This window comes from Cephus cinctus, unplaced genomic scaffold (genome assembly GCF_000341935.2).
Source record: "Cephus cinctus unplaced genomic scaffold, Ccin1 Ccin1_scaffold3202, whole genome shotgun sequence".
In the NCBI taxonomy this organism is placed as follows: domain Eukaryota; kingdom Metazoa; phylum Arthropoda; class Insecta; order Hymenoptera; family Cephidae; genus Cephus; species Cephus cinctus.
The window spans coordinates 330471-342589 of record NW_014334501.1 but is presented as its reverse complement, the minus strand read 5'-3'; the positions used below and the strand labels follow the sequence as shown (position 1 = coordinate 342589).

At 41.2% G+C, this 12119-nt stretch overlaps 1 protein-coding gene across 6 annotated transcripts in view; it reads right to left on the bottom strand.

Moving 5' to 3' along the window:
- Positions 1-360: 360 nt before the first annotated feature.
- LOC107274499 (protein FAM13A) overlaps positions 361-12119 on the bottom strand; it is a 22446-nt gene continuing 10687 nt past the window's right edge. For all 6 annotated transcript variants that reach the window (XM_015753709.2, XM_015753711.2, XM_015753708.2 and 3 more), the window contains 6 exons: positions 5059-5226; positions 4803-4944; positions 4270-4710; positions 3537-4187; positions 3202-3449; positions 361-3120 (listed from right to left, as the gene is read on the bottom strand). In XM_015753709.2, the coding sequence (XP_015609195.1) occupies positions 2907-3120; positions 3202-3449; positions 3537-4187; positions 4270-4710; positions 4803-4944; positions 5059-5226 (1864 nt within the window). In that variant the 3' untranslated portion in view covers positions 361-2906. The remainder of the gene's footprint in view (positions 3121-3201; positions 3450-3536; positions 4188-4269; positions 4711-4802; positions 4945-5058; positions 5227-12119) is intronic.

Sequence of the window (12119 nt, the reverse complement as noted above, 5' to 3'; positions counted from 1 at the left end):
CGATATTCTACAATTTCAATTCAAGTTTTATCTACTCCGTATATTCTGCCAGATTTTTATTCAACCTCAATTTTATATTTTGAATAAATTTTAAAAGTAAATCAAGATCAAATAATATTTCATAAAAATTGAGATACTACACGGGTGTCAATTTGGCACTGCACTTTCTTAGAAATGGTTTAGAAATGTTTCAACAATAGGCTTTTTCAATAGTTCTTGAGTTCTATAGTTACCGTCTCTTTCTAAAGATTGTTTTGGGATCTAGCGTTGAGTAGGGGAAAACCTCTGTTTTGGAATCTTGGATGGACGTCCCATATGGGTGACATACGCAAATAGTAAGGAAATAATAACGTAACGGAGTGATTGTAGATCATATTTTATTATATTCGCTCGTGTGTGCTATCTCGTACAATATATATTTATATAATATATATAATTTATGTATGAAGGTGTTAGTATGAATGTATGCATTTATGTATGTGACGATGTATGTAGGTACAACGCTATGTTATATATACATATCGTATTAACGTATATCGTGTGTAAGAACGTCGAAGTCGTTGGGATTCTTGTAAGATATTTACTGAACGCGTGAAGGGCGTCATGCTTGTTTTCATCTTTATCCAAATACATCTACACGTAGCGCATACAGCAGAGGATGGATGTGCAAAGTATTCGATTAGATTTACTGTATTAAGATTATTAAACTTCTGCACACCGGGTTCATTCACTGCACGTTAATACCTAACGAGAACCTACTCCCTAGATATGTTATTGAAAACCATAACCGAGATGCCTTTCCTTCTGTTATTGTGCCTTTTCTTGTTTTCTTTGGCAAGAAAATACCAAAGAAAACATTAGCTGCATGTTTTTACAATTAACAACTTGATGGATTGTCGGCTAGTAATGTATTCATTATATGTCTGCTGTGTCTCTCTTACTCGCGCGTAGCTAGCAAAAGATTCGTAATTCCAAATTTAACCCTCTTCCTTCATTAATCAATACAATGTAATGTCTGTGTTCCTCCAGCTACAAACTATAAAATATTGTAAGCAATATTAATATAAAATGTTATGCTACGATCTACAAATAGTATTATCATCTGCATTCTGTTATCCTCATTCGTGCCGCACTCACTATACTTTTACACATGCCCTATCACCACGTTTAAGCAATCGGTATGCGTCTTTCGATAAATGATACCATTTTTCTCGCATAGAATAAAAAAGTAAGTTTCTATTCCTCCACTTTCTCATTTTTCTGCCGTTCTTTCTTTCTCCCTTTCGATTTCCCTGAGGATAGAATGTACCTTCGAAAATAGTCCTGGCTGGTACTCAGCGTCGAGTTCCGATAAACGCTGGCTAGTAAGAAGGTGGACTATCTTCTCCATTCCTTTCCTTCCGTTCATAAGCAACAAAGTCATTTTTTCACGTTTCCATGATACAACTTGAGAAAAACATTTTCTCGACTCTCTTCATTCATGCACTCACATCCGTTCCAACATTACCACACTCGATCCACTCTTTCCACGATACAAATATCTTATATCACAGACTAAAAAATGCTTTGGTCTAGAAAATTGTCTCTCATACACTGTATATTGATTACCATTATCAAGAACGTAATAAAGTCCTATATGAAAATGACGAAAGTCATGGTACGTGTTATTTTCTATTTCCAGAATTAATTGAAGTGTGTTAATATACCGTCGATACCGATCCTTGTATGTACAGATATATTCACGGTAAAGTAGCGACTCGTCAAGTTGTCGTTCTACGCGCGCGTAGAAAGATTAATAATTATGAAAACGGAAGACGTGTCCTAAACAGATTTCTTCGGCATAGGTTCAATTGTCAATGTCATTCGTATGATGTCGACCCTTACGTTATTTAAAGACATAGCACCCAACGATAAGAATTTTGTGATTCACGTAGAAACACCGTGATACGTGATGAACGATTATTAAAATAATCGTCAGCATTTCGCACACACTTTAAACGTGCAAATGTAACATAAAAATCAACAAGAACGTAGTCAATCTTTATCTTTGTCTTTTTCTTTTCATATGTTATATGATTATAACATTTTATAGTACTCTTACAATTACAACATGTGATATCTCTTAAGGTACTTATTTTTACAAGTAATCCCTCCGTTCGATACTCATTTATTTTCTCATTTAATGATTTTTTATGAATACGCGTTTAGTGCTAATGAAATGGAGCACGCGTAAGTGTTGTACGTATGTATATGTCAAAATGAAGAGTTTACGAAATATGACGAACGAAATAACTTTCTTTTTTAACACAGAGCGACTCTGTCATTAAACCGCACACGTGAACAATAGATAAGTACAAATAAATAAAGGCATTCCAAATAGATATGAGCCTTGGTACTCGAATGCGTCTAGAAGGAAACGAGAAGTACACCAGTGTATTAAAAAAAAAAAAAATAATAATATAAATTCAATATATTCATAGGTCGAGAAATTTCATTATTTATTAACCTCTCAATCGAGTACGAAGGCAAAGAAGAAGTAGCCAATAGGTTAAAACGACCACTCTCCCCCTGCAAGAAACCCATAAGCCTAATGGCCACCGTAACATCCTCATTATAGTAGTACTCAAACAAGTCAAACGAAATAATAACTCCGCGAAGAGAATGTTTTTAATCTTCCAGAAGTTCTACGTAAAATTTTACGACTTATCGATCGTACAGCTTGAAAAGATCTTGATTGTTATTATCTGTATCCCCCTACTATAAATTCGACAAAAAAGACCTCTCGATGCGATTACGCCATTTTCTAAGAACACGCATCGTTCGAATTTCTTCGATTTCAATGGAAATTCGTCTTTACGACGTCAACGGGTATCAATTCTCGGTCTCTCGAGATTTTATACGTTGCTTTAAGCTTTCTTCGCAAGCAGAGCCTCAATCAGTCTCAGTTTGGCTTTCGCTTGCTTATAAGACTCGTACACTGTCGTTACTTGTGGACCGCGATCTTCTCTTTGCATTCGGCGACCCGCTCGAGCTTCGAACTGGACTTCGAGTTCCTTGAGGGCACGACGAAGTTTTTTCTTTTCTTCGCGTGTAGCTCGTTGCTGAATCAGAAGCTCCTCTCTATAAATATGACGGGAAACATTACAGATTCTTGTTTATGAAACTCAATGAAGGCAGAGAAGTTAGATTAAATATACTGACTGTGGCAACGCGTGAAGGCTTTCTCCAACACCGCGACTTCCTTCGCTGCTGCTGTGCTGACTGTCGCTGTCGGTTGGGAATTGTTCGACATTCTCGATGCAGTCGAGAATTCCACGGTGAGACATGTCAGGTTCGCTGGCTCTTCTTTCCCCGTCCGCCGCATTGCCAGGAAGTGTGGACGACGTGAAGTCCATTGCTTCGTGCTCCAGAATAGTCGCGAGTTCAGTCACGCTATCTTTATTTTTATTCTAGAATCCACAAATACACGATGATATTTAAAGTTTGTGGCCTCCTCTAACTATTTGCATTCTACTTGACAAGTGAATGAGACTTACCGGTCCAGCTCTAATCAATAGTCTCTTGAGTGTTCTGTATCTGTCATAGAGTGGTCGCACGATTACTCTATCTTCCTTAGAAACAGCTCTTCCAAAGGCGTTTTCGATGTGAAGAAGAGCCTTCTGAACGGCGGTCTTCTCGTCAAGTAATTGTTCGTAGGTCAATTCCTCCATATTATCCGGTCTGTTACCCTTAAGTCTCTTCTCATTGAGTTTCCGTTCAACTTCCTTGATCATCTCTTCCATGGACGTTGCCCGTGACTTCTCCGGGCTGTTGTTATTGTTCGTTGGACTGCCGGCGTTATTCAGCCTGTTGTTTGCATTCGCCAGAAGCGCACCAATTGGATCTTCTTTGAGTATCTTATGCTCCTTTCTCAGCTTATTAAGCTCCGAGCAGAGTTTCTTGATGTCGCGGTTACTCATTTTGTCAGAGTGACTAGGACGATAGCCAAAGTTCTGTTCGAACTCGTCCTCATACTTTTTGATTTTCTTCTTCAAGCCATTAATGTGTTTAGTCAGAGTTTTGAGACCATGCTCGGTGACATTCGGAACGTTGGATTGAACATCGTTTTCAGAATAAAATCTTCTGGGCACCAGCAACGAGTTCCTTGGTGACAACATGGCTTCCACGCGAGCATCAGTTTCTTCCTCCTATAAGAATAAGAAAATAGGACGAATTTTATATATCACCCATTGCAGAATACATCGAATATTATAGATTGTTCATACTTACCACAGTGCCCTGTCTATGCTGAAAACCCCAGTTCGTCAAACTGGGATTGTTCGTATCATCATGATCGAGGATCGGAGGTCGAACAGGAGATGGTGATCTACTGGGCCCACTGCTTAGCATTTCAAGGAAGCTGGGCCCAGGCGAACCATTGCGACTGTTTGCATTAAGAGACCGGGCATAAATACCCTCGAGTTCCTCCTCGTTTTCTTTACTGGAATTCTGATCGACATCCGAACCTCTGTGAACTTTTCTGCGTCTGGCTTGACGCCTTCCCCGAGGAGTGACACTCCTACTGAAGCGTTCGCTGCTTCTGAGACGCTCGGCGTCGCATTCGAACCTCTCGGAAGCCAGAACAGCATCGCAGGGCGATGGGACCGGCGACGGCTTATTAGAAACCGGAGAAACGTTGGTTCTCTCGTGAAGAGGAAACCCGGCGCACCTCTATAAACGATTCCATCAATTAAATCATCAACGGATCAACGGATAATTAACTGATCTTCCAGTGCCAATGTGATGCATTATATCAGACTCACCACTCCGTGACCCATGTCCGGACCGAGCTGCGATAATAAGTGCAGATGCTTGGCGCTGTTGAAATCCTCGTGACTGCTTACTCTGCGTATCGAATCGGCAGTGTTGGCAGCACTTTCCAAAATGCGCTCTTCACTGTTGCTCCTGTAAAGAGCGTAAGAGATTCTCTTGGTAATCGATCCCGACTGGATGTCGAGGACAGATCCGGTGATGCTCTGGCTGTCGAGATCCAATTAATTACAGCTCGACCGGCCATACCTTATTAGCTTCCTTTCCTGGCAACAAGATTCGCGGCGTTCCTTGCGCTTGCGCGGTTTCAGCGCGCAAAGCAGCGACGTGCTCTCGGATTCCTTGAGCTCGCCCTTAGAGTCCTTGCAGACTTTGCAATCGGTTGAGATCACACCGTACACCGTGGATCCTTTGATACTGCAACAAGAAAGAGCGAACCTTAGTCATTATTCAGAAGGGAAGTTGGAGGCACATGGAAAATATTTTTGTTTTACATCAGTTTACGCTGGGTGGCTTGAAGAAAAACAATAAAGACTTTGCTGGAAGAACCGTTAGAACTTGCGACGTTCCATAGTAGTAATTACCCAAGGAAGGGAAAAGTAATTTGTTAGTTCAGGATTTTTTTTACAGCTTTTAAGACCTGACGTTTATCGTAACGCACAAGCTGTCAATATGGCTAACCGAGTGGCGGCTGGGAGAATTTTTTTAATCAGGCCGATAACAGTCCTCGGGAACGCCGCGGTTGTGAACGAATCATTCTGACTTCCGATTTTGGCCGCAATGCCAATTTAAGCGAGCCAACTCAGTCCGCGACGATACTCTGACCGGCGAGTTCTTTTTTTAGCAAATTACGACAGTCAAGCACGAGCAGTGAGAAACCGCCGCGAAATTTACGTGGTTCGAGCAGATAACGATGACGAGGCGACGGAATGTTCACACGGAGACAGGATGTACGGACGTATATACAGGTAGACACGATTTTCCGTGGTTCAGTCATTTTTCTTTCTCTACTTTCTAGATATCTTTTTCTCGGCTAACTTCATGAAAACCGGAAGTGACTTTCTTGCGCAGTTGGTTAACAGTCGAGTAAAACGATGCATCAGCCTAACAGTCCTCGTGACCGACGAGCGATTTTAATTGCATCAAGCAACGTACCGTCAAGCCTCTAACTGGTTTAATTGATTCTCAATGCAAAAGTGCCTTCCAGTGGGGACAACCGAATGGAAATAAAACTTCTTCAAAGCGCATAGGTCTACCGAAAGTTTTTGATGAAAGTACTGCCACATCGATCGATCAGCAGTGTTTTATAAGTAGCGTTCGAGATATCACTAATATTTAAAAATCAATTAGTGACGATAAACGAATAGAACTGTTTGCGAATGTCATTCGCGTGGAAACGACAATTAGCACAAATCAGCACAAATGAAGATGGATTCCAGACAAATGTTTGCGAGACTATATTCATGATATTAATGCGAAATTAATCCAAGCTTTACAAAAAATATCTCTGCCTAACCCCAATCTGAATTCGAAATTATTAATTATCGAGTCCATACCGACACGTGTCTACCTATTGGCGAAAGATCTCTGACAATGAGACGGCATATATTTTGCCGTGTTATTCGCTATACCGTCTCAGCTACCTTTCACCTATATATAATATACATAGTCGATCTTTTATTTATATGCATAAACTGACAGATGATGTACATCAGAATATTATTATTGAGCAATCCGAATATTTATTCGGCATTATCGACTACTATACTATTATAACCTAAAGCTACCAAGCGGACATTACGCGACTGAAATGCGAGCGGAAGGCAAACGTTCCGTTATGGAGATGAACGTAAGCATGTTGCAACTGTATGGCGAAGAACATAAAGGACACAGAAAACGTCGACACTCGAGTAACCCAATAGATAAAGTTAAGAGGATCGGGATGATACGTGCTGCTTCCCGTTACTGATAAAACGAACGAAGTAGATGAAGATAATAATTAATTAGAGTAAAATGTAAAAGGAAAAGCATTGAGGAAAAAGCGATAAAAAATTAACAAGTATTTGGATATGTGTTTAGAGGTATGTATGATCACGTAATAATATGGATTCTACCTACATGTAGTTTGTAGTCTCTGGGTAGATTTATATTTCCTTTCTTGAGCGACGAATATTCATGTGATCGTGAACACTAACTTTCTTTTCCAATAGCGAACCGCTGGTGTAAATACGAATCTTTCTACGATTCTAGGAAACATTTATGGTTGCCTAGTTGAGAAAGGGCTGCGACCGGTCGATTCACAAGATCACTAGAGAGACACGCGTTGCTGTTTTATGCCACAAGAGGATCATGAATCCTCGAAATGATTACCAACACGGTAACGAAAAGAATAACGAGGATCGAGTAACGAAGGAAAAGAATCTAAGTTGCGATCGACGGAATCGTAACTGCACGATTTCACGAGTTTGCTCGACGAGCGAACACTAAAGCCGTTGGTCGATAGCGCGCGAAGTCTGCTGACTGCTGACTTTCTAACTGCTCCTCCTGTCGGAGAACGAATGAGCGTCGCGACTGGTGCCGGCAACTGACCGTCCTACGTCTATATTGGTAACGCGTGTGAACCTCGCATAAGAGTATGCGAGCATTTGATAGGAGACTGCGAGTGTATGGTGGACACGCATGGTACAAGCCAGGGACGACTCAATAACAAACAAGGCCCCTGATTACGATTCCTGCTTCTTGCCGGTTCGTCATTATTTTTCGACCTTTTTAGTTACAGGATGCAAAGGTGTCCAGAGGATGGTCATGATACCGATGATGATCCTCAGGGTCAACCGGGATGCGAGCAAACCTACCTTGAATCTTTATATATATATTTTTCCTTCAAATTCCAAAAGAGGTAAAGGCTGTGCGACGAGGGTACGTAATACGCTTTATGGGGTCTCGTAAATATCATGGAAAGATTTTACCGTCGTCTTCATCTTTTTATACCTTTTTTTCTATCGTCAGTGGGCGACAAGTACCTTCGGCACGCGTTCAGATTTCTGTCAGGAAAAAAAAAAGGAGATTTGAAACCGGTTCGCCAAACCTCGACATCCTTACGGACGAAGGAGGCAGTGTTGCTCCTCGATAATTCCTCGTATGTACGTACATACATGTACGTACACGTCTATCCACGGTGTCTATCATTGGGTCGCAATTCTATATTAGCACTAAGCGATAAGTGTGGCGGCCAACTATGGGTCTAAAATCGGGCCAGACGAGACGTACGTCAAAACTTTGCACACGATTCATCATTCTTTCTCCGTGCAGTTGTTCTCTAGTTTCTATTTATTTTTTTTTCTCGTTATTAATAACTTTTGGCACGTGATGATTTTGAAAAGTCGATGACACGTGTAAAATTAGTCTCTCACATTGACGTCAAACGATCATATGATTGTTGAGGCTCGTACTCGTGACGTTATCAGTAACCCTTTATCGTCGTTGGCTTTTCCATCACAACGTAACTATTGAGATAAAAAAAAAAGTAATCGAAGAGACCGATCTCTATCTCAGAGATATAACTATCCTCGGCTCCTGTATTTCTATCTATATATGCGTATATAAATAAATCCATCGTTAATTAGCAGCTAGATGCTGCCCATCAAATCGGATGGATTCTTCCGACGCAGCCTCCCGGTACGCATGCATATGTCTAATCCAAGCGCCACTGACGTCAGACCGACTATTTCAGGCTCCCCCGTGTATTTGCGTTTGGCAGTCTCGTAAATTTGATGGCAATTAAAGGCAGACGTGCATCCGCATCGCTACGATAAAGTTCCTCGGTATTGAATCCAATCGTTGCAACTTTCTTTCAAAGAACGAGCAATTCCCATTCTTATCATTTATGTCAAAACGTTTGGCGGTTTGTTTCGTCAATTGATTCATTTTTCAAAAATTTCAATTTCAATCGATCCATCAGTTACGATTAACGGAAAGTTTGAGCCACTGGTGGATCATTTCGGGAAATTGAATTTCCTCGGGCTGTTCCTGATTTCGGCAGAACGTTTTGCTGCGAAACGAGAAACGAACCCCTGTAGTTACTGTGTCGTCGAGTGTTGCCAACTTTTGTAAAATTTGGAGTCTACGAACGGACGAAGAGAAGCAGAGAAGCGATACGATTTTTCCTCTCATTATTTTACTTTTCATTTTCCTTTTCTCCAGCACTCTGTAACTCAGAAGAAAGAAGCAAGCGAATCCGACCTTGTGCTACTGGCCTATTTAAATCGACACATTTATCGAAAATGTCCATAAACGTGGATGCGTCTATCTAGGAGGGAAAAAAAAAAAATTATGTAGGTCGGACGTCGCTGTGCGTGGAAAGTCGCCCCAAGTGAAAGAATCGGAGACACGAGAGCGAGTGAGATGGTTAAATAAAAATATTAAGTTACTAGTATAACAATTGGCGAATGTTTGGAAAAATTAGATAACGGAACACACAGCGGAGAAATACTGGCGACTCGTTAATGAGTCTCGAGGAAGGTGTTGATACAGCAGATTCGCAGAATTACGCAGTCATTTGAACGTCTATTTTTATCCAAAGACTCGCGACCAATTCGAACTGGTTTTTTCTCCTTAACGCGTTGGCATTACGTGTTTTTATGTAGCTGTGGATAGTTTTGGCCTGTCACGTGTATTTTACACGCATCTGCGGCTACTTGTCATTAAACTTCGAGGCACTCACACGACAACCGTCTTCAATAGGATGGGTTACGTCATCTTTGGATGAGGGCCTCAAGGATCGGCGTCTCTCAGCTGTCTACTTTGGCGCAGTCGCTAGTCGTGCCACCGGCTTCCAACTAATACATAATCGCGCAAATCATCGTGATCCTCAACCAGAAATGACTCACAATGACATTTACGTCGCCTGACTTACACACGAGGGTGGGCGTCCTCAAAAATCAAATCGTACCGATAGAGAGACTGCCGTATATGTCACGTAGCATCTATTTTTCTTTGTTTTTGTTTGTGTGTATATATATATATATACATGTCAACACATTCCTGTCGCTGATTTTTTGCAAAAAAGTCATTCAAGAATGCTGGAGCATCGAATCCTTCGAGTCATTCCGTTCTTCGCTCTTTCGGAAACTTTCCAATAATTCAGGAACGTACATAGCGGCTTACTTGGTCTGAGCGGAAGAGTCAGGGTCGCGAACCGATCCGTTAAAGCTATTACCGATACTTTCCAAGGCTTCGCCTATTATCTCTCTCTCTCTCTCTCTCGCTTGTATTTTTTTAAATCTCTCTTTGACACTTCGTTAATCGAGAACCAAGTGCGAAGTTTTGATTTGATTATGAATAAGGACGCTCATCCCCGTATCAATTATCAAATCGACTGTCACCCGACGGACACTTATTTTTTTATCTTGAAAGCACTAAGAACGTCGTATCGCTGCTATTGACTCGATATCGATTACATGTATCTTTGTCTCATTAGATACTGCAGTTTCTCTCTGGCAAAGATTATGAAACATTAACTTGAATTCGTAATATTTTTTTGCTCGAATTCCATAATAATTCTATTGCAAACAACACATAAACAGACTAAGCAATAATTTGCTCCAAGGTCTCACCGCGTAATGCATCGAGTCCGGCCACGAGTCATTGATATCACCAATTTATTGAAGGTTTAAAACTATAAAGATCAGAGCTTAGACTCCCTTGAGTTTTACCAGATGGTGCAAAATAATGATAAACATTCTGTAACGACCACCTCTCTCTCTCTCTCTCTCTCTCTCTCTCTCTCTCTCGCTCGCTCGCTCTCTGACGCACCTTCATTGATTGACACTACGACTGACGTGCTTTTTAATTTGGTGGCGACCACGATGCCAGGCGCCGTCGCATTTCTAGGTAATCTCTCGTCGCGTGTTTCTGTCTTTATATTCTTCTCCTTCGTCTCTCTCTCTCTCTCTCTCTCTCTCTCTCTCTCTCTCTCTCTCTCTCTCTCTCTCTCTCTCTCTTGCATTGCATAATGTGCCGAGTCGCGCATTCATTGAGACGATTAAAAACTGAAGCTACGTTCCGCGAGTGCCGACGTGGCCTCGCCATTAGAAATTCTATGTAGAAAAATCAACGACAATAATACCCCGTAGCTTTGTTTAAAACGACCTACCGGCCACAGGAAACTACGAAACAGTGTGCAATACAACGGAGCGAGTAAACCGATAGAAAAGCCGCGTCGTTCGAGCAGTTATTATTATGCTAAGAAAATTGGCGAGAGTATTGGTAGAAATATTTGCCTATCAGTCGTGAACAAGTGCTTTAAGAATCCTGGGCGCCAGCCAGGATTATAACATCATTTTCTCAGACTTCTCAGCTAAATTCGGAAACTGCGCAGTTTTCCAAATGAAAATAATTTTGACATAGATACTAGAGACTCGTGTACGTGGCTACCAGCGGGCACGTAGACCATATCCCTATCTTTCGTTATACGAATCGTCTGATTTCACAGGAGAGACAATCCTATATACTACGATGCTTCACTGTCGTCATGACTCATCGGCCCGTTATTTATTTGTCATATGCTGAACGTTACTGAGAAAACGTGCCACGATTCCATCGATAAGCGACAATAAACAATCTGCGAGCCTCGAAATACATTCCTCTGCTCTCCACAAATAATACCGTGAACGAGTCAAATAAATCACGCGCTACGAAAGTTAAAATACCACTAGCACTTGTGCTATCGGCAAAGAACAATGACCAGCACAAACAATACTAATTCTCGCCCAAGTGATTCGCACCGACAGGAGGCAAAACCTTGTACCGAATTCACAAGGAATAAATACAATCACGATTGAACCGTTGATCTCTCGCGAGAGGTCAAGTATGAAGTACCGTGCAAAGTAAAGAAAATATCCAAGTCCAGATATAAATTTTAGTTTGGCCCAGGAAAGCTATAGATTTTCTTCCCCAAAAGTAATTTTTCTGCAATTCCTCCGCGTATTTTGCAATTTCAAATCAGACTTTAACGCGCGCAACGTAGACGTATAGGTTCGAATTAGAATGTATTCTTTGACTCGGGTACGTGGGCTTCCCCAGTTCTATCCCAGCTGCTACTGAAGTCTGAAGCAATCTTGCGTTCGATTCTGTACGTGGACTCCTATCGGGAAACATGAGCCGGTGAAATTCATTATTATGGGTATAGTGCATGAGTGGACGCTGATAACAAGTTTATCCCTGGAAGAAGGCTATCTTGTGCCGTATCAAGAAAATGTCTTGTATTGGCAATCTACTGTGCGTCCAAAAAAAAAAAAAAAAAAAAAAAA